This window comes from Myxocyprinus asiaticus, chromosome 26 (assembly GCF_019703515.2).
Source record: "Myxocyprinus asiaticus isolate MX2 ecotype Aquarium Trade chromosome 26, UBuf_Myxa_2, whole genome shotgun sequence".
NCBI lineage: Eukaryota > Metazoa > Chordata > Actinopteri > Cypriniformes > Catostomidae > Myxocyprinus > Myxocyprinus asiaticus.
In genome coordinates this window covers 3855001-3879269 of record NC_059369.1, presented here as the reverse complement: position 1 = coordinate 3879269, position 24269 = coordinate 3855001, and the positions used below count along the sequence as shown (strand labels likewise).

The 24269-nt window shown below is 37.3% G+C and overlaps 1 protein-coding gene across 3 annotated transcripts; it reads right to left on the bottom strand.

The window, feature by feature from the left end:
• Positions 1 to 2527: 2527 nt before the first annotated feature.
• LOC127417340 (COX assembly mitochondrial protein 2 homolog) lies at positions 2528 to 15539 on the bottom strand. Of its 3 annotated transcripts, XM_051657309.1 has the most exons (6): positions 15415 to 15510; positions 15181 to 15335; positions 13751 to 13800; positions 10551 to 10621; positions 10179 to 10250; positions 2528 to 2861 (listed from the first exon to the last, which is right to left on the bottom strand). In XM_051657309.1, the coding sequence occupies exons 3-6, from the start codon at positions 13779 to 13781 to the stop codon at positions 2778 to 2780; spliced, it is 258 nt and encodes an 85-aa protein (XP_051513269.1). In that variant the 5' UTR covers positions 13782 to 13800; positions 15181 to 15335; positions 15415 to 15510; the 3' UTR covers positions 2528 to 2777. The 3 variants fall into 3 exon arrangements, with proteins under 3 accessions (XP_051513269.1, XP_051513271.1, XP_051513270.1); XM_051657311.1 differs by lacking the exons at positions 13751 to 13800; positions 15181 to 15335 and having other exon boundaries at positions 10551 to 10690; positions 15415 to 15539; XM_051657310.1 differs by lacking the exon at positions 13751 to 13800 and having other exon boundaries at positions 10551 to 10690; positions 15181 to 15529.
• Between the last annotated feature and the right edge of the window lie 8730 nt (positions 15540 to 24269).

The window sequence follows — 24269 nt, the reverse complement described above, 5'->3', positions numbered from 1 at the left end:
CACAGCTTTGTTTATTTTTACATACAATAAACATTCTGTTTAGTTATCGAAGAAACAAATAGCCCATTTAAAATTCACTTAGCTCAGAAATCAGAGGGTCATGAATATAAATAGCATGACGCCTCAAGTGGTGGTAAAATGTTCCTTAATGATTGCTGGTCACACTAAAGAGTCTGCTTGCCCTCTGTGAGCATCTAGTTGCTGGATTTCCATCGGATTCAACATGTTTCTGAGAAACACCATAGTGGGATGTGTCTCTCTAATAAGACTATTCAGGTTAGAGCTCAATGGATGTGGGTTTTTTAGTGGTCTATTCTTAAACCATTACAATTAATGTTAATAAAAATGATTTAAATCAAAGTACAGTATTATTAGTAGTAGTAGGATTGTATTACATAGCAGGAAACAATGAAATACATAACCTGCAGTAGAGGGATCAAATGCCCAGTCAAGGAAATTACGAGGGTGTTTTAGCACCATGATTTATTGACATCAAAAAATATACGGGCAGCCAAAAGTTTGGAATAATGTACAGATTTAGCTCATATGGAAAGAAATTGGTACTTTTATTCACCAAAGTGGCATTCAACTGATCACAATGTATAGTCAGGACATTAATAACGTGAAAAATTACTATTACAATTTGAAAAAAATGTTCAGAACTTCTTAAACTGCTTCAAAGAGTTCTCATCAAAAAATCCTCCACGTGCAGCAATGACAGCTTTGCAGATCCTTGACATTCTAGCTGTCAGTTTGTCCACATTTCACCCCACACTTCCTGTAGCACTTGCCATAGATGTGGCTGTCTTGTCGGGCACTTCTCACACACCTTACAGTCTAGCTGATCCCACAAAATCTCAATGGGGTTAAGATCCATAACACTCTTTTCCAATTATCTGTTGTCCAATGTCTGTGTTTCTTTGCCCACTCTAACCTTTTCTTTTTGTTTTTCTGTTTCAAAAGTGGCTTTTTCTTTGCAATTCGTCCCATAAGGCCTGCACCCCTGAGTCTTCTCTTTACTGTTGTACATGAAACTGGTGTTGAGCGGGTAGAATTCAGTGAAGCTGTCAGCTGAGGACATGTGAGGCGTCTATTTCTCAAACTAGACACTCTGATGTACTTATCCTCTTGTTTAGTTGTACATCTGGTCTTCCACATCTCTTTCTGTCCTTGTTAGAGCCAGTTGTCCGTTGTCTTTGAAGACTGTAGTGTACACCTTTGTATGAAATCTTCAGTTTTTTGGCAATTTCAAGCATTGTATAGCCTTCATTCCTCAAAACAATGATTGACTGATGAGTTTCTAGAGAAAGCTGTTTCTTTTTTGCCATTTTTGACCTAATATTGATCTTAAAACATGCCAGTCTATTGCATACTGTGGCAACTCAAACACAAAGACAATATCAGGTTTCATTTAATGAACCAAATAGCTTTCAGCTTTGTATGATATAATGGCAAGTGATTTTCTAGTACCAAATTATCAATTTAGCATGATTACTCAAGGATAAGGTGTTGGAGTGATGTCTGCTGGAAGTGGGACCTGTCTAGATTTGATCAAAAATGACTTTTTTCAAATAGTGATGGTGCTGTTTTTAACATCAGTAATCTCCTGACTGTACTTTGTGATCAGTTGAATGCCACTTTGGTGAATTGAAGTACCAATTTCCTTCCAAAATGGCAAAATCTGTACATTATTCCAAACTTTTGCCGCCAGTGTATATCATTGTATCATGTAATTTAATAAAAATATGACATTGTATAAAAATAGTAGTACTAGATAATATAGTAATAAATAATTTTAAAAGTAACATTAAAAGTATTGTGTCCATACTCTTAAGTGCTTAAAATTTTTTCATTGAGTTAATGCATTTTTTAGTTCACTAACACCAGTGCTAACACCTAAAAAATTAAGTGCATATGCAAATATGGGCAAACACACTCCAATCTCAAGCTGTAGACACTGTACAGGTAACAATTAAACTCACATTTATGAACTATTATTATGACTAATTATCATTATTTTTCAATCATGGCTACAGTAGAATTGTATCCATTCAGATATGGAAGTTGCTTCTCATGCTTAATTATAATTTTCATAATTTTTTTTTATAATTTTCTTTGTTTATCACATTATACATTTGCACATATACAGTGAAATTCTTATTTTTTCACATATCCCAGCTAGGCTGGGGTCAGAGTGCAGGGTCAGCCATGATATGGCACCCCTGGAGCAGATAGGGTCAAGGGCCTTGCTCAAGGGCCCAACAGTGGCATCTTGGTGGTGCTGGGGCTTGAACCCCTGACCTTCTGATCAGTAACTCAGAGCCTTAACCGCTGAGCTATCACTGCCCCCTACAGAGTTTGCTTTGTAGACTGAATCTCTTAATGTCCTTAGATTACGTTTGCTGGCTACTGTATTTGATTACGCTCTAATTGCTGTGATTCAGGGTTTTGATTGTGAAATTGTCTAATATATACAGTACACCAATGACAAAAGTATCAAAGAAATACCACAATGAATCAATGCTACTAAGATCTTAAAAAGTTTATTTATTTAAAGCAATATTTTAGTACACAAACTTTCATGTTACATACTTTGAAGTATCACATGATTAAAGCTGACAAAGCACAAATCGAACCACCTTGCCTTACTGTATTTAGTCAGTAATAAGTTACTCTATATATCCTCAGAGAACAGCATTTCAGATTTATAGTGTCCAGGAACCGGAGGCCATGTCATGTCTGGAGTTGGCCTGTACTACAAGGCAGCTGTCTTGATGTTAAGGATGCTCTTTTGGTCCGTCCTTTAGACGCTGTCTCATTTCTGCAGCGTGGGCTTTGCTGCACTCCCTCTTTGCCTGATACTGTGTGGACAAAAAGAAATTCAGACATGACTTCACAAGTCTGCACATAACACCCAGTACACTCCTTCAGTTAGGAAAGGCAAAGCATTCCATTTTCAAGCTTTCTTCCACAATCTTTTTGTTTGATGCCTCAGATTTCTAGAGTTGACTCAGAAAACAAGCATTTCGCCAAAAAGCAACTGATGCAAAACCTCTGTTGTTGGCAAATAAACAACTACTTAGCTCTGCACAGTGTTTTTGGTTATTTGGCAGACAAGCTTATCTAAAGTGCAAGACAGGGTCAGAAATGAACTCTTTTATTAAGGGGCAATATTTGCCCCCAGAATTGCTTTTCATGGGCACTTTTTAACCTAACCATTTAAAAACACACACCATGTTGTCCGTTTATGTCAAATAAATAAATAATAAATAAATTGTTACTTTGAACATTTTGACCTGTCACACATCCCTGTGTCATCACATCCAACTCTGAAAGCTGTGTATCAAACTTCCACCTGCATTCTGTCAATGAACGATCATTTTCAAACAAGCTTTTGAACTACCTTGGTTGAACTTAACTAAACAAATCTTATTAAACTGTTTATTTAGCTTGACATGGCACTTTACTACGTATGTCATCTTCAATTTTAATGTACATAAATGTTTCACATTTCGGTAAGCACAGACTGATTTTAGCTAAGCAAAAGGCAACCTACTGTTTCTGATTTCACCGTGAGATCAATCTGTTTTAAAGCCAATTTAGATTGTATTTAAAATCTAATGCAATTGCTATTAAGAGCATTTAACATGCAATAATGAGAGATGCATCTTGAAGCACTATGATTTATTACTAAAAACCACACATAGGTAACTTTTCCATCTGTACTATTTATTTGTTAAATACAGTGGCCCTTTGGAATTAGCTGCTTTTCTGCATTAATTGGTCATAAAATGTGATCTCATCTTCAAAGTTACAAGTATAGACAAACACAATGTACTTAAGCTAACAACACACAAACAATTATAAACATTCATGTCTTTATTGAACACATCCCATTAAATATTCACAGTGCTGTGGAAAAAGTAAGTGAACCCTTGGATTCAATAACTGGTAGATCCTACTTCGACAGCAATAACCTCAACCAAGTGTTTCCAGAACCTGCGGATTAGACCTGCACAACATTCAGAAGGAATTTGAGACCATTCTTCCTTACAGAACTGCTTCAGCTCAGACATACTCTTAAGATGTCTGGTGTGAACATCTCTATTGGGTTAAGTTCTGGGCTCTGACTGGGCCACTCTAAAAGGTGGATTTTCTTTTTTGAAGCCATTGATTTAATTCTATGTTTAGGGTAATTGTCCTGCTGCATCACGTTTCACATACTTTTTCTTGCCACTGTATGTATTTATATTGCATTCAAATCAAATGAGGACCCCCCAAATTCAAACTCACATCTGGAATTATACTTCCACATCATTCCAATCAAATCTGGATCACATTTCAGACATTTAAAACAATGGTTTCAGAATAATCAAACTCTTAAGATTATTTTATTTCATCAAATTAAAGTTGGTCTTAGAACATACATGAAGATTTTATGAAATAGTAAGGACACGAGAGCAATGCAAACGTTATCTTTACCTATTTGTCTCTGATCACTGATCTTTATAAATAAATACAGTTTTATAATAATAACATTTTTTTGGTAGCGTATGGCCATCATGTTCTAATGTTATATAATAAGGTGCTATATGTACCATTATATGGGTTACATTTTTACATTTCTTCAATAAAAAAAGTAGTCGGACTCTATGAACTGATATTTTCCCCCTTCCCACAAATCTGTGCTTTCATCCAGTCGAATAACATGAAATAAAGAAAAATTTGTTTTATCATCCCTGGGAAATCATTGGAAACTGTGGTAAGGTTGTTTATATTTCTGATGAATCGTACATTAAAATGAACAATAATTTCACCCTATGATCTTTGCCATTGATAAAGGATAAAACGGATGTAACTTTACTCAACATGGGTTCAACCATTTACAGACTAGCCCTTATGAGTTGTATCTCCCAGGATATGTTGCCCTATTAAGGTACAAAAACGTCAAAGTCATCAATATTTCTGTGTTTTATTTGATGCAAAAAATTGAGTTTCTGACTTCCCCTCTTATTTTAAAACATATAATACATGGGGGCCTGGGTAGCTCAGCAAGTACTGATGCTGACTACCACCCCTGGAGTTGCGAGTTTGAATCCAGGGCATGCTGAGTGACTCCAGCCAGGTCTCCTAAGCAACCAAATTGGCCCGGTTGCTAGGTAGGGTAGAGTCACATGAGATAACCTCCTTGTGGTCGCTATAATGTGGTTCTCGCTCTCGGTGGGGCGCGTGGCGAGCTGTGCGTGGATGCCACAGAGAATAGCGTGAAGCCTCCACATGCGCTATGTCTCTGGGGTAACGCACTCAACAAGCCACATGATAAGATGCGTGGATTGACTGTCTCAGACATGGAGGCAACTGAGATTCGTCCTCCGCCACCTGGATTGAGGCGAGTCACTACGCCACCATGAGCACATTGGGAACTGGGCATTCCAAATAAAAAAATAATAATAAAAAAAACATCATATATGTGTGTGTGTGTGTGTGTGTGTGTGTGTGTGACAAAACTGAGAAGAATTTTGCTTTAAGGTTACATGTATGACATGTGTAAGTGTAATTAATGTGTATGTGTAATACTGTGGATTAACCCTTTTTCTTCCCTCAATCTGGCAACATACCTCAGGGGACACATACACTTCAAAATGTGCTAAATAACAGTATTAACGACATATGACTTAATTTTCTTCCACATCTTAAGACAATATTCACAATATTAGCAGTTTTATTGTTTCTTTTTACTGAAGAGAAGTAAGATTAATATAAAAATTAATTATTATTTATTACTAAATTTATTTACTAAACCATGTTGGTTTAGGTCAGTCTGACTTAACGATCACAGAAAATCTGAACCAAGCTATGTGACCCACATACTCAAAACAGACTCAACTATGATAAATGATAACAAGATAGGGGGTATGAGAATGGGTGAGAAACTCTATAAGAAACTAAAGAGTATGTATCTGGAGGTGCACTTTGCCTGTTTAACCCTATAATGCTGTGTGTATCAAATATGATACACAACATTTGACGGCTCCTGTTTCACTCTCTGTTCAAGCTAAAGAGCCAAAAAACTATATAAGTTTCACATTTTTATGGCACCATCTAGTGGTTATTTGTGAAAAAATGCTTTCAATGTTTATATTGATCTATTTAAAATGGCACCGGACTTGCGCGAAAAGTGACTTATGTTGGAATAAATAAAAGCTTATTTTAATAAAGTAAAATAACAGTAATGATTATATTGTTACTGATATTTTAAAATCAGTTACGACACATGCTCTCTGTTGCTGATGCCGAAAAACTAATTCATGTGTTCATGACCTCAAGACTAGATTATTGTAATGCATTACTGGGAGGATGTCCATCAAGATCAATAAATAAACTTCAATTGGTTCAAAATGCAGCTGCCAGAGTGCTGCCTAGAACCAAGAAATATGATCATATTAGCCATATTTTATCATCGTTACATTGGCTACCTGTTAAATTTCGTATTAATTTTAAAATTCTGTTAACTACATACAAAGCTTTGAATGGTCTAGCTCCACAGTACTTAAGTGAACTTCTGACACGCTATATTCCATCATGTTCATTACGATCACAAAATTCTGGCTTGTTAATAGTTCCTAGAATATCAGAATCCACAAAAGGAGGTAGATCCTTTTCATATTTGGCTCCTAAACTATGGAATAGCCTCCCTAACAGTGTTCGGGATGCAGACTCACTCAGTTTAAGTCTAGACTAAAGACTCATCTATTTAGTCAGGCATACACCTAATTTATTCTTCACCGCACAATTAGGCTGCTTTAGTTAGGTCTGCCGGAACCTGAAACATTAATCATGATCTACAACTCTGCAAAAAATTTAATTGTATCTACGCTAATATTATTCTATTTGTTTCCCTGTCTCAACATCGGACTCTTATCCTGAGGTCACCAGAACCGGCTGGATCCATCACCATTCCTGCTTGGTATTCGACTCCACTGCTACACGTCTCTGAGTGATTATGACAAAATGCAGCCGGTGCCAGCCAGACATCACTTCAGTCTATTACGTTGGACCTCAGAGGATGAACTGATGCCAACTCCAACCATAAGACATGGAATACATCATATGCCATTGCCTGAACCTTGGACTTAGGACAGACCTCACCAAAATTACCGGCCGGTTGAACTGTGAAGCACCTCACTGATCTCGGCCTGCATCACCTTGGTCTAATGATGGACTACACTCTTAAAATGGAATACATAGACTATCAATATATTGCCAACAAAAGCCTTCAGCCAACTAACAAAGGACAATGCATCTATATAAACTTCTGTAGTTTATCCAGGATGAACTTCGAAGACATTAGTCATTAATCTTACAGTTCTTACAAAATCTTTGTTTAAACACTGGCCCTCAACACTTACTTAGTTTAATCATTTTAAACCATGACTTCCACTGCACATAAATAAGTAATATTGGCATTATATTCATGTTGTTAGCCAGAGAGGAACTGGCCCCCACAGTGAGCCTGGTTTCTCCCAAGGTTATTTTTCTCCATTAACCTTCTTATGGATTTTTGTGTTCCTTGCCACAGTTGCCTTCGGCTTGTGTAGTTTGATTTAATCAAACTTCACAATGATGACTCGAAGACTTTATAGATATTACGGTTTCATTTTCTGTTAATGCATGATTTTCTGTAAAGCTGCATTGAAACAACGTGTGTTGTGAAAGGCGCTATACAAATAAAAATGACTTGACTGAATATTAGCAACTTGTGCTTGGTTAAAATGTTTTATATTATTTTATTGAAGAAGCCTGTTGAAATCCATATTTGGATTTTTCTGTCTTTGATTTAAGGATAGTGATCATATGAAGCCATTTATCATCACATAGTAGTTTGGCTCCTTTTTAAATCATAATGATAACAGAAATCACCCAAATGGCCCTGATCAAAAGTTTACATACCCTTGAATATTTGGCCTTGTTACAGACACACAAGGTGACACACACAGGTTTAAATGGCAATTAAAGGTTAATTTCCCACACCTGTGGCTTTTTAAATTGCAATTAGTGTCTGTGTATAAATAGTCAATGAGTTTGTTAGCTCTCATGTGGATGCACTGAGCAGGCTAGATATTGAGCCATGGGGAGCAGAAAAGAACTGTCAAAAGACCTGCGTAACAAGGTAATGGAAATTTATAAAGATGGAAAAGGATATAAAAAGATATCCAAAGCCTTAAAAATGCCAGTCAGTACTGATCAATCACTTATTAAGAAGTGGACAATTCAGAGATCTCTTGATACCAAGCCAAGGTCAGGTAGACCAAGAAAGATTTCAGCCACAACTGCCAAAAGAATTGTTCAGGATACAAAGAAAAACCCACAGGTAACCTCAGGAGAAACACAGGCTGCTCTGGAAAAAAGACGGTGTGGTTGTTTCAAGGAGCACAATACGACGATACTTGAACAAAAATAAGCTGCATGGTCGAGTTGCCAGAAAGAAGCCAATGCCACAAAAAAGCCTGGTTACAGTATGCCCGACAACACCTTGACATGCCTCACAGCTTCTGGCACAATGTAATTTGGAGTGACGAGACCAAAATAGAGCTTTATGGTCACAACCATAAGCGCTATGTTTGGAGAGGGGTCAACAAGGCCTGTAGTGAAAAGAATACCATCCCCACTGTGAAGCATTGTGGTGGCTCACTGATGTTTTGGGGGTGTGTGAGTTCTAAAGGCACGGGGCATCTTGTGAAAATTGATGGCAAGATGAATGCAGCATGTTATCAGAAAATACTGGCAGACAATTTGCATTCTTCTGCACGAAAGCTGCGCATGGGACGCTCTTGGACTTTCCAGCACAACAATGATCCTAGGCATTTTGCTAAGACGAATGGGCAGCTATACCACCTGCAAGAATTTGAGGCCTCATAGACAACTATTACAAAAGACTGCACGCTGTCATTGATGCTAAAGGGGGCAATACACAGTATTAAGAACTAAGGGTATGCAGACTTTTGAACAGGGGTCATTTCATTTTTTTCTTTGTTGCCATGTTTTGTTTTATGATTGTGCCATTCTGTTATAACCTACAGTTGAATATGAATCCCATAAGAAATAAAAGAAATATATTTTGCCTGCTCACTCATGTTTTCTTTAAAAATGGTACATATATTACCAATTCTCCAAAGGTATGCAAACTTTTGAGCACAACTGTATATCTCTCAATCACCATTCCATTCCATTCATGCTCAACACACACACAAAAAAATAAAAATATCACAGAGCCTTGAAAATTCTGGCATATACTTTTTATAAGATACTGTATATTTAAAGTGTGAACTAATATTTCTGTGTATTTTCATATATGCAGCCTGCTCTGTCATCATAAAGATCTCATTACATTACATTACAAGCTATGATGATGTCATCTTACCATAAGTTTCTCAGACCCAGCGAAAAAAGTTTTACAATTTCCTTTTTTTTTTTTTTAAATGTCAATATAGTGATTGGTGCATAAAATACACATGACTTTTTATTCATATTGTATTTGATGTGCTGAATTGAACTGAAACATTTCAATCCATATTCAAGATACATAATGCAATAAATGCTTTGCTATTTAATAATTCCCCTGGTCCTGATGTTACATTATACAGCTCTCTCCTCTCTAAGTCATTGCAGATTTTTTTACATTTTGATTTCTTTGTTTTAAGTTTTCGAGTTGTTGGGGAGTTTTTCAGAGAATGTCTGAACTTGAACCCTATTTCGATGGAAAACTTTTTCACCACCGTAAGTCCATCATGCAGATTCCCTTTGAGATGACTACTTCACATGCAGAATTGCCGTTTAATGGTGAATGTGACCAAACCTTTGCCCCTGTCCCCAACTTTTTGGAATGTGTTGCAGGTATCAAACTTTTAATGAGGGTGTATCAATTAAGTTGATTAGTTAAAACATTAATTATCTTGTCTTTTTACTGTTTTCAGTTGAATACAGGTCAAAAAGGATTTGCAAATCATTGATTTCTTTTTGACATTTTATACACTATCCCAACTTTTTTTGGAAATTAGGTTTGTATGTGGAGTCCTTGTTCATTTCTGACCCGGATTCAAGGTGTATGTTTAAAATAGATCTCTGTTCTGTTCAGTCTTGGCATTAGAATAAAAAACTTCACACATCACTGTCCTCACCTCTTTCTTGAGACAATCTCGCATCGCACGGTCCAAGTCATTACACGTGCCAAAGAACCTGAGGACATTGTGCTAAAGAAAGACACAAACATTAATTACTTTGATAACATCACAATCCAAAAGTGACAAACATTTTGCACACTTTCTCTAAATACTGCACTTTATACCACTGGTTTTATATCATGAAACCAGTGGTATAAAGAAAAAAGAAAGAAAAAATTATACATTCAGAATTAACGGTATAAAAACAAAAGATTGTACACTTATCAAAGTAGCATGTACTTTTGCAGCATTAATGGCTTGTCCACTTAAGGAGATAAAAGTCACACTTTTCAAACAGATGTATGTTTGCATGAGCGCATGTACCCATACCTCCTTGTGGCATTGTTTGAGAAGTGTTATCAGTTGATTGCACTCGTCAGTGTGTAGATGGGGCGACAGATCCGAGTGCATCCTGAGTTAAGGCAGTAAGTGTTACACTGTGACACCACTGACACTGCTGCTGACTATCACTGTTAAAGCAGGACCACCGTCAAGAACAGGAGAAAATCAAGAGTAAACATTCACTCTCAGATCTGTTTATTCATATGAGGAACAACATCTTAATGTCAAGCATAATTTGTGGTTGGCCAATATGGGTTTTTCCAAAAGGCTGAAGGGTGGCAAATGGTCGGTATACACTAAATATATACAGTGGGGTCCAAAATTAATAGAACATTCAGATTTTGAAATATTTAATAGAAATAAAAGTTACGATGTAAAATGAAGTAAAAATATTTACGATTCTGCAGTATTTCTAGGTCACTAATCAAATGTGAGAAAATTGTAAAACACTGACTGTGTTAAAGGAATATTCTGGGTTCAATACAAGTTAAGCTCAATTAACAACAATTTTGGCATAATGTTGATTTCGAGGGATGAGTCAAAATTATTTTTTGTGGTGATCAACATTATGCAACAAATACTGTTGATCGAGCTTAACTTGTATCAAACCCAGAATATTCCTTTAACTTGTTACGAAAAGGCAGGTTTCCTTGCTTCCATTGAATCACACAAGATGCTCTTTCAAACATTTTCAAATCACGCTGGATAACATGGATCATCAGGTTTTGCACACAAGTGGTAGTCCATGCCAGCCCGAGTTCATGTTGTAATTAAAGCAAAAAATACCAAATACTAAGAAAGTCTCGAATTCATGTACATTTTTAAATTCAAAGTTCTTTAAACTCAAACTGCTATGCTGATAATATCATTTACACTCACCAACCTCTTTATTAGGTTCACCTGGATACCTACTTATTCATGCGATTATCTTATCAGCCAATCATGTGGCAGCAGTGCAGTGCATAAAATCATGCATATACAGTCAGGCTTCAGTTAATGTTCACTTCAACCATCAGAAAAGGGAAAAAAAATGTGATCTCAGTGATTTTGACCGTGGCATGATTGTTGGTGCCTGACGGCTGGTTTGAGTATTTCTGTAACTGCTGATCTCCTGGGATTTTCATGCACAACAGTCTCTAGAATTTACTCCGAATAGTGCCAAAAACAAAAAAACATCCGGTGAATGGCAGTTCTGTGGACAGAAACACCTTGTTGATGAGAGAGGTCAACAGAGAATGACCAGACTGGTTCGAGCTGAAAGAAAGGCTATGGTAACTCAGATAACCGCTCTGTACTATTGTAGTGAGCAGAATAACATCTCAGAATACACAACATGTCGAACCTTCAGGCGGATGGGCTACAACAGCAGAAGACCATGTGGGGTTCCACTTCTGTCAGCCAGGAACTGAAAGCTGAGGCTGCAGTGGGCCTACAATATGTGTACTTTAGCAGAAATCACTGTCCAGTTACACAAAAGGTAGGCCCACTGCAGCCTCAGTTTTCAGTTGCTGGCTGACAAAAGTGGAACCCCACATGGTCTTCTGCTGTTGTAGCCCATCCGCCTGAAGGTTCGACATGTTGTGTATTCTGAGATGTTATTCTGCTCACTACAATTGTACACTGAGTTACCATAGCCTTTCTGTCAGCTCGAACTAGTCAGACCATTCTCCATTGATCTCTCTCATCAACAAGACATTTCTATCCACAGAACTGCTGCTCACTGGATGTTTTTTGTTTTTGGCACCATTCTGAGTAAATTCTAGAGACTGTTCTGCGTGAAAATCCCAGGAGATCAGCAGTTACAGAAATACTCAAACTAGCCCGTCAAGCACCAACAATCATGCCACGGTCAAAATCACTGAGATCAAATTTTTTTTCCCTTTTCTGATGGTTGAAGTGAACATTAACTGAAGCCTGACCTGTATATGCATGATTTTATGCACTGCACTGCTACCACACGATTGGCTGGTTAGATAATCGCATAAGTAGGTGTACAGGTGTACCTAATTAACAGCTCAGTTAGTGTATATTGAAAAATGTTGTAACAGAAAATATATTCTGCTAGTCATCTCAGATTTTTGGACCCCATTGTAATAATACAATTTAAAAACATCATGTACACAAAAATTACTGAAATTAATAGACCATTTATTTTGCACAATATTTACTCAATGCATAGTTTTTTTCACACTGTATTCATTCACAAGAATGTTTTAGTAAAATAGATATGTAGTTAAACATTTTGTTTTATTGCTCTGTATTGTTAAATTGGTGCTTATAAATGAAAATTAATAAATATCTTTTTTCCTTGCGTTCATTTAGTGAAGAACTGTGTAAAACAAGCCTTCGTAATTTTTTTCAGAGATTTTTATTTCATGAATTAAACATTTTGAATCTACTTGGCAACAATGGCATTTTAGTTGAAATGGTGGTTCCTCTGATTAAAAACAAAAAACAAAACACTTTTAAGCCATTTCAGAGCAAAAACATAATTATCCAGATACTGTTTATACTGAATATTGTCAACAGGCTGAAAAATATTGAGAGTGAATTTTTGTAGCCATATCGCCCAGCCCTAATTACATTAAAAGAGATGCTGATTTTCAATGATTTTTTACATTTAAATCAGTGAAAACAAAAGGCAGTACGAAGGGAGTACTACAATGTGATGCATCAACACATTACAATTTAAATTATAGGCTTATCGTTCTTTCACACTGGGGTAATGAGAATATCATGATGACCTACTCTTTTCGCATTGAGGTAATGAGATTTGGGGGTAAAATATATGAAACTTTCTTGAAAATAAAGTCACAATGTAAAAAATCTGAATGGCCCTAAAAAAAGGCTTCATTTTCTATATGCAAAACATAACTTCTTATTTGTTTCTTTTAAAACAGGACCAGGACATTTTCTTGACAAGTTGCGTGAGAATCACCGCAATACACATCATTCGAAAACAGAAAATGTGCATTATCCATTGGCAAAACTCCAATCTGACTCAATTCTGTTCATTTGACAAGCGGGCTCAGTAAATGGTCTGTGCTGATAATCTCAAAAATGGCCAAATATTGGTTGATTTTACATTTAGTTATTTAGCAAAACAATCGGTCTGGTGAATAACACAGTCTATTACTAGAGGACAGCAATTAAGCAATCTGACAGGGCAAAATCACTCTTAAGGATACTACTGCCTCCCCATCCCATCCCATCACTCATGCTGTGCGGTGACACTTACCTGTAACACAAGAAAACATGTATTAGTAGTGTTGCCAGAGCCCTTCTAGTAAGTTGAAACTACAGGCTTAGCCTACAATAGCATATTGCGGCAGTCCCATAGCATTCTATAGAGTGCAACGGTCTGGTTCCGGAAGTAAAATTCCCATTCCTTTATCTCATAGAAGAATTGATTTTCAATGTTAACTTAGAAACCTTTAAAACATACCAACCATGAGCTGAGGTTGTTTATCGATGTTATATGCTTCCGTCGAAGCCAACTGTCTGTGTTATTTCAACTTCATTGTTTAAAAATCTTGTTTGATAGTGGAATACATGGTAAACAACTACATTACCCATGGTACAGCAGAGAAAAAAATCCACCAATCAGAGAACTGCAGCCAACGAAACCCACAAAACGTGACTCTGAGCGAGCTCCCATTGCACTGTGAATGACGTAATCGAGTCAGTCTCTCTTCATCCTTAAACTACTTATATATTTGTACATATCGGGATATTTTGCAATAAATGTAAAATGTATTGTTTCACTACTTATAATCAACAACCTAAAACCAATAGTTTTAAATATTCCCATCATTTGCAATGCTTCATGGGATTGTAGTTTGTGCCCTTATGAAAGACGGTAAGTACATGTCCGATTTTCAACTACTTTTTGCCTCAAAACAAAGTTGGTGATGTTGTGATTCACCTCGGAGCTGTTTGGTTTGGTTCATGGCTCACAACTCTTTAATGAATGATTTTATTAAAAGTTTAGGTATAGAAATGAACGGGGAAAATACTTCCGGAACCTAGACGGCTGAAAAAGTGGGCGGCAACTGTTGCTGTACACTGGCGAGGAAACAAGAGGCCGTTTTTTTGAATATATGTCTATGGAGGAGATGCCTCAGTGTGCTGAATAAACTGCTTTTGTGAGGAAACAGCTCATCACTTAATGAACTGACCGCTATGTCTACGTGTGGGGTTTACTACGATAAATTGTTGTTTTATAAGATAAGTCACGGACGATTTTGCGACAGGTCGGTGTCACTTTACGGCTCTCCCCATTCATTTGTAGGGTATCCGCAAACGGTGGCACACTGTCGTAACACGCTAGTTGACCGTTATGCTCTCTCCTACCGCGGAGGCTGTTCACACTCAACTACACTTTTTTCATGTTTCATTTATAAATAAGAGCAGAAAGTGGAATTCACATGACTGCTTGCTACAGCATTAGCGGCTATCAATTGTCTTGAAAACCAAAAACAATAAAGTCACACTGACAAATAATAAGCTTTAACAATAAGGTCGCTTTGACAGATCCACTGCTCAATCAGTTGTGTGCTGTAAATGAACCAGTGGGATTCACATTCATGATCGTAAATATGAATGTTTATGAACTCACCACAAGCCTCACCGCTGGTTCATCTGAGGATGTTTCGGACTGGTGTGTTGATTTGCACAGCTCCGTGAATGACCAAATAACTTAAGTCCAGCAGTGTTGATGTGGTGAGGCAGCACACAGTTCACGTGTTTACGGTGACATTCAATGACACTCAACTGACAATGCATCAAAAAGCTGTTTTTGCTCAGCTTCTTATCAATATGTGATCATGTCAAATAGTTTTCAAATACTCACTTTGTAATGAAATAGTTTGCATAAAAACATTTAAATAGCCATATGACATAATCATCTGTGTTGTGTTTCTTCCTGTGATGTGTTCCCTGCTCCGGTGTTACAACATATTCAGTTCTTAAGATATTTGGTTCCAGTGGGCGGAGCAAACATGAATATTCATGAATTATCCTGACATGCGTGTTGAAGTGGAACTGAAAATGTTAGCGCACCACCGACACGACTCAAGTTCAATTTGACTGATGATTATTTCGAAAAGGTATTTAAGTGTGTAATAACTACAAAATTCAGATTTTCGTAACAGTTTGCAGTTTATAAATGCAATATGTATTATATTGATTAGTTTTGTGTTCCTGAATACAAACTTTAGCACATACAAATACAGTAGTTTACAGTTATCGTGCGTTGTTTTTCTTTCATATCTTTAATTTCGTATTTCCATTAGTTGTTATCATTAACAACAACAAATAAAATAAACCTGCAGAAGTATATGTGATTTAATAAAATTTTCGTAACCTACCTTGGTGTGATTATTCTGTGTCGCTCTTTATTTCTCGCTAATTTTTTAAACAGGCTATGACTATAGGACTAATAGATTAGTACAACATGCATAGACCCTATTGTCTGTTCTTTGACCATGTGTTGCACTGTGGACAATATACACAACCTCTTTCTGTCATTTCATTTAAAAAGTTCTTCATCAGTATATATATATATATATATATATATATATATATATTTCTCTTATGAAAAGCAGTTTGTACTTTTATTCACCAAAGTGGCATTCAACTGATCACAATGTATAGTCAGGACATTAATAACGTGAAAAATTACTATTACAATTTGAAATAAATGTTCAGAACTTCTTAAAATACTTCAAAGAGTTCTCATCAAAAAATCCTCCACGTGCCGCAATGACAGCTTTGCAGATCCTTGACATTCTAGCTGTCAGTTTGTCCACATTTCACCCCACACTTCCTGTAGCACTTGCCATAGATGTGACTGTCTTGTCACTTCTCACACACCTTACAGTCTAGCTGATCCCACAAAAGCTCAATGGGGTTAAGATCCATAACACTCTTTTCCAATTATCTGTTGTCCAATGTCTGTGTTTCTTTGCCCACTCTAACCTTTTCTTTTTGTTTTTCTGTTTCAAAAGTGGCTTTTTCTTTGCAATTCGTCCCATAAGGCCTGCACCCCTGAGTCTTCTCTTTACTGTTGTACATGAAACTGGTGTTGAGCGGGTAGAATTCAATGAAGCTGTCAGCTGAGGACATGTGAGGCGTCTATTTCTCAAACTAGAGACTCTGATGTACTTATCCTCTTGTTTAGTTGTACATCTGGTCTTCCACATCTCTTTCTGTCCTTGTTAGAGCCAGTTGTCCTTTGTCTTTGAAGACTGTATTGTACACCTTTGTATGAAATCTTCAGTTTTTTGGCAATTTCAAGCATTGAAATTTCAAGCCTTCATTCCTCAAAACAATGATTGACTGACGAGTTTCTAGAGAAAGCTTTTTCTTTTTTGCCATTTTTGTCCTAATATTGACCTTAAGACATGCCAGTCTATTGCATACTGTGGCAACTCAAAAACAAACACAAAGACAATGTTAAGCTTCATTTAACGAACCAAATAGCTTTCAACTGTGTTTGATATAATGGCAAGTGATTTTCTAGTACCAAATTAGCAATTTAGCATGATTACTCAAGGATAAGGTGTTGGAGTGGTGGCTGCTGGAAATGGGGCCTGTCTAGATTTGATCAAAAATGACTTTTTTCAAATAGTGATGGTGCTGTTTTTTACATCAGTAATGTCCTGACTGTACTTTGTGATCAGTTGAATGCCACTTTGCTGAATTAAAGTGCCAATGTCCTTCCAAAATGGCAAAATCTGTACATTATTCCAAACTTGCATTGTCCACCAAGATTCACACATAGGCTTGTGGGTGAACGTTCCTTTTATTCAACATCACAATGAATATGTTGAAAGAGAGTGAAACTGCAGTAAAATAATGAAAATATTATACATCTACTTGAATCTCTAACAACACCGCTCCAATATGATTTTTTGTTTTGTTCTTTAAATGGTTTAAATATTTAATTACATATAGCTATATAAACAATAAATACAGCAAGTATCAGAAACACAGACAATGCTTTCTACAAGTGATCACAGACAGAATGGCTTCAGTAGTCTAGCTGTGATAGTAATTTAAGCACTGCACTTTACTGAATAAAACTGTATCAGAATGTTTGCTGGTAACCATTCAAAGGTCTGCATGACTAGGTAAAGAATTAATAGTGACTAGCAAGTAATAAAGCATTAAATAAATGATTAAATACATGATCCAGAACAATACTCAAGTCTCATTCACAGGTGTTCTTCTCATTTCTTATTTTCAATATTAGCCTATTCTATGTACGATGACAAAATCACCTGCTGCACACACTAAAGGCATATTGCACCAATTCCAGCCTTCTGTATTATAAGTTATGTAAATATTAGTCACATGAATCAATGTTACCAAAGCCTAATAATTTGAAAAAGCAATGAGCGTGGCTCTTCTTGGTAAGATAATGAAAGCTTCAAAAACATTATATGAAATTAAACACAAGATTAGCGAGTGCCCCAGAAAATAGTTTATTAAAACATGATTGGCACACTGGACAAATGAAACTGGATAACATATTGCCAGTGGTGCCAGCCACTGCAACTCTCACATTCAATCTGAAAGAGACAATGACATTGACATCACAGGAGTATGAATTTATTCCTGTCAAGCAGACGACAGGTGGTTAGAATGGGCAGCAACATCTCCTCATCACTGACCCTCAACACTGGAGCGCCGCAGGGCTGTGTTCTCAGCCCACTCTTGTATTCCCTGTACACATATGACTGTGTGGCAACACATAGCTCCAATGCCATCATTAAGTTTGCTGATGACACGACGGTGGTAGGTCTGATCACTGACAATGATGAAACAGCCTACAGAGAGGAGGTGCACACTCTGACACACTGGTGTCAGGAGCACAACCTCTCCCTCAATGTCAGTAAGACAAAGGAGCTTGTGGTGGACTTCAAGAGAAAAGACAGAGAACACAGTCCCATCAACATCAATGGAGCACCAGTGGAGAGAGTCAGCAGCTTCAAGTTCCTGGGTGTCCACATCACTGAGGAACTCACATGGTCCATCCACACTGAAGTCGTTGTGAAGAAGGCTCATCAGCGCCTCGTCTTCCTGAGACGGCTGAGGAAGTTTGGAATGAACCGCCACATCCTCACACGGTTCTACACCTGCACTGTAGAAAGCATCCTGACTGGCTGCATCTCCGCCTGGTACGGCAATAGCACCGCCCACAACCGCAAAGCACTGCAAAGGGTGGTGCGAACTGCCAGACACATCATCGGAGGTGAGCTTCCCTCCCTCCAGGACATATATACCAGGTGGTGTGTGAAAAAAGCTCAGAGGATCATCAGAGGCTCCAGCCACCCGAGCCATGGGCTGTTCTCACTGCTACCATCAGGCAGGCGGTATCGCAGCATCAGGACCCGCACCAGCCGACTCCATGATAGCTTCTTCCCCCAAGCAATCAGACTTCTGAACTCTTGATCTCCCACGATCAAAATTCATCAGCACTGCACTTTATTAATCTTATTATCTCACACCGGACTGTCATAAATGATATTATTATTATATTATATTCTCTCTTAACAACTGACTATCAACCGACAGCCTGAATGTCAATACAGTACAATACTGTACATTCTACATATATATATTTTTGTTAATATATATATATATATATATTTTTTATTATTGAATAATATGTATCTATATAGTGCGTATTGTATACTGTACAGTGTATGTTATTATTTGTATATTGTTGAGTGTAATTATGTGTATAACAGATGTTTAAATTGTGTTGTGTTAATTTGATGTTATTGTAAATTGGTATATGTCTCATCACTGTCACGACTGCTATGTTGATCGGAACTGCACCCAAGAATTTCACACACCATTGCACTTGTGTATATGGCTGTGTGACAATAAAGTGATTTGATTTGATTTTATTCTTACAAGATCATGTCAGGTTAATACACGTTTGAATTTTGTAAAGCAAACTGAAATTCCAAATGAGTTTTCATATTAACACTAAAATGTCCACTCACAGTGTCTTCTGTGAAATGATATTTGTACCAAAATACTAAACACAAATCTGTTGTCTTTTGTAGAAACAAGTGCATCACAAACATAACATTCATAATATTGGTAATGATAACATATGTACTATTTCCTATCATCCCAATTAAAAATATATATTCTTGTGGCCTGTTTATTTTGTTATTTTTTACATCAATTCCCATGAGAACTGGTGCCTCTATACATTAAAATAATAATAACAATAATAATAATAAACGTGCCACAAGAACAAAGCATAAATCAACATTTTATGTTGCAACATTATATTATGGCATATATTGTATGCCTACATGAACTGCTATCAGGTTGTTAACTGTGATAAAGGCAGAAACTTGTTTCTTGTTTCCAGTAGAAATATTTAAACATCCTTTGTAAAGCAAATTTTCAAGTGTTAAGACAGAAATTATAACTTGTTTTATTTTTATTACTTGTTTTCTGACAGTCAATTACAGTGGCATTGAAACCTTAATTGTTAATAAAACACCTCTTTGTAGAAAAATATTACACAACCTATGAAAAAAAAAAATGTACTTAATAATATACAACAGAAGAACACAATTAAGAATTTAAAAATATATGGAGCGGTTTCGTGGCGTAAGCTTGCTCTCCTGTATCCTGAAGTGGCTGTAATCATTCGTGCAAAAATGCAAAGCATACAGACTAATCAAAAGCACTTTTGACAAATGATCAAATGTTACATAAATGTAAACAGTTGTAGCTTAGTCTAATTTTGTCAACTTTTAACTACCTTTTCAAAATAATCCTTCAGTCAAATTGAACTTGAGTCGTGTCGGTGGTGCGCTAACATTTTCAGTTCCACTGCAACACGCATGTCAGGATAATTCATGAATATTCGTGTTTGCTCCGCCCACTGGAACCAAATATCTTAAGAACTAAATATATTGTAACACCGGAAAGAGGGTCTTGATTGACATACTCACAAACCAATCAACGACTTCGTTCTCACTCTTGCCGGCCAATCAAAATAATAGTTATTAAACGGCTTTTATGTTTTGAGGAAGGACACATTTTCATGAACTCCACGGCCAAACAATCACATAATAGGCGATCATAAAAAATAAATAAATAATAATTGCATATATATATATATATACTGTATATATACACAGCACATCCCATAGATGCTCAATTGGATTGAGATCTGGGGAATTTGGAGGTCAACACCTTTCAACTCTTTGTCATGTTCCTCAAACCATTCCTGAACCATTTTTGCAGTGTGGCAAGGTGCATTATCCTACTGAAAGAAGCCACTGCGATCAGGGAATATTGTTGCCATGAAGGGGTGTATGTGGTTTTCAACAATCTTAAGGTAGGTGGTACATGTCAAAGTAACATCCACATGAATGCCAGAACCCAAGGATTCCCAGCAGAACATTGCCTAGAATATCACTCTGCCTCCACCGGCCTGCCTTCTTCCCATAGTGCATCCTGCTGCCATCTCTTCCCCAGGTAAATGACGCACACGCAACCGGCCATCCACATGATCTACAAGAAAATGTGATTCATCAGACCAGGCCACCTTCTTTGATTGCTTCATTGTCCAGTTCTGACACTCACGTGCCCATTGTAGGTGCTTTTGGTGGTGGACAGGGGTCAGCATGGGCACTCTGACCGGTCTACGCAGCCCCATACGCAACAAGCTGCGATGCACTGTGTGTTCTGACACCTTTCTATCATGGCCAGCAGTAGCTCTTCTGTGGGATCGGACCAGACGGGCTAGCCTTCGCTCCCCACACGCATCAATGAGCCTTGGGTGCCCATGACCCTGTCGCTGGTTCACCAGTTGTCCTTACTTGGACCTCTTTTGGTAGGTACTAACCACTTCATAACGAGAACACCCCACAAGACCTGCTGTTTTGGTGGCTTGATGACTGCTTTGATCCAGTCGTCTAGCCATCACAATTTGGCCCTTGTCAAAGTCGCTCAGATCCTTACGCTTGCCCATTTTTCCTGCTTCCAACACATGAAATTCAAGAACTGACTGTTCACTTGCTACCTAATATATCCCACCCCTTGACAGGTGCCATTGTAACAAGATAATCAATGTTATTCACTTCACCTGTCAGTGGTTTTAATGTTGTGGCTGATCAGTGTATATACTGTATACCTTGATCAGCCACAACATTAAAACCACCTGCCTAATATTGTGTTGGTCCCCTCGTGCTGCCAAAACAGCACCAACCCACATCTCAGAATAGCATTCTGAGATGCTGTTCTTCTCACCACAGTTGTACAGAGCGGTTATCTGAGTTACTTGTCAGTTTGAACCAGTCTATCCATTCTCCGTTGACCTCTCTCATTAACAAAGCATTTCAGTCTGCAGAACTGCCGCTCACTGGATGTTTTTTGTTTTTGGCACCATTCTGAGTAAATTCTAGAGACTGTTGTACGTGAAAATCCCAGGAGATCAGCAGTTACAGAAATACTCAAACTAGCCCGTCAGGCACCAACAATCATCAATGCGATTATCTAATCAGCCAATCGTGTGGCAGCAGTGCAGTGCATAAAATCATGCTGATATGGTCAGGAGCTTCAGTTAATGTTCACATCAACCATCAGAATGGGGAAAATATTGTATATCAGTGATTTGGACCATGGCATGATTGTTGGTGCCCCAGTAACTGCCGAGGCATTTGTGTGAACAGTAATCTGGGGAAGACTTTCTGTTGTATCCTGAACGCACAGATACAGGCCTTCCTTACCAAGCACAATGTCTTGAGTAAGAGTCAGATTGGATTCCTACCAAACCACCGCACCACCGACCACATTCACACTCTACACACGTTAGTCAACCAACACGTTCATTAAAAAGGCAAAGACAAAATGAATGCATGTTTTGTTGATTTTAAAAAAGCGTTTGATTCCATTTGGCATGATGTCAGTCAATTTGAAAAAAACAAAAAAACAAAACAAAAAAACTACAATTATGATCTTCCAGAAAAAAGAACAGATACACATTCACTCTGGGAAACACTGCAATAGAACACACCCTATACTACAACTACCTCTGTCTTAAAATCAGTGCTTCAGGGGGTTTTGGTCTGGCAGTGAATGCACTAAAAGTGAAAGCTAGAAGAGCATTCTATGCTATTAAGGGCAAATTTACCCAAATAGACATTCCAAATAGACTAATCTTTGATAGTATTATTATGCCTATTGCTCTGTACAGATGTGAGGTTTGGGGTCCACTCTGTCTGGCAGATTACTCTAGATGGGACAAACACCCCATAGAATCCCTGCATGCAGAATTCTGTAGATACATTCTAATATTGAATATTGAAAAACGATCCCTTAAATTTTGGACACACTTAAGTTCAAGTTCCCCTAACACACTGCAACATGAAGCCCTTAAAACCCAAGAGTTGAAGCCTAAAACTAGTCCCCTTTGTCAGCTGGCTCTGAAACTCTCTAACCCACTAACAACAAACAAACACCAGTTTCAGACCGGCACTGCTGAACAAAACCATATCAGAATAAACCAAACCATAAAAGAAAGCAAAAATTCATATTTGTACCATTGGAAAAAAATGAAAATAAAAACCAAAGCAAATTGGAATGTTATCGGACCCTAAACAGAACATATAATCTAGCAGAATATCTCTGCACTGTAAGAGATCCAAAACAGAGACGGATCCTCACCAAATACAGACTCAGTGATCACATTCTGGCCATAGAAATAGGCAGACACAGACAAACATGGCTTCCAAAGGAAGAACGATTCTGTGCTTACTGTGACACTGGTGAGGTCGAGACAGAGACACACTTTCTCCTTCACTGTGAGAAATTTACAGAGGTGAGAGAGAAATACTTTGACAAACTCTTAAACCTCATGCCACAGTTGTCCAGTTCAGCAGAAACAGATCATATGCAGTTGTTACTGGGGCAGGACAATCATGCATCAGTTGCAGCTAAATTCATTTTTGAGCTGCACACGCTCAGAAACTAATCACTGCCTTAATGTACTTCTGTCACAGTATTTTTATTTCCTTATGTTAATAATGTCTTGTTAAATGCTTGTTTTATTTTATATTGTATAGTGTATATTGTTATTATAGTTTTTATTTTATTTTATTCATTTCCTTATTTTAATTAAAATAAGTTAAAATAAATTAATGATTTGGTAATATTGTATGTAAACACAAGCATGCTAATAAAGTTCTTTAAAACTGAAATTAAATTTAAATTGAGAGAGAGAGAGTAGGTGAGTTGTAGGTGATATTTTAAATGTCATTAATATTACCTGCATACTGAAATTGTTTCAGCTACGTTAATCAAATGAATGAATGAATTTTAGTGATGTGTCCTACTTCACACATTTGTGCTTTCAGGGACTTTTATGTCTTTAGACAGACAGCTGCATGACAGGAAGTTCCTTAGGTGGTGGCAATATATTTGGCTCTCCAGTGGGTGGAAGAAGTAAGACGACAAAGCAGTCATTCGCACAGACTCTAGCAGCCCTGAAAATTCTGCAATTTGCACATTCTGACTGTAGACAAGACATAATATATGACATTTTACAACTCTTGTACACACTGCATAATCAAGTAAACATAATTAGTTTTATCTGGGTTACTGCACATGTAGGAGTAGAAAGAAATGAGATTGTGAACAAACTAGCAAAAAACTCATTAAAATCTA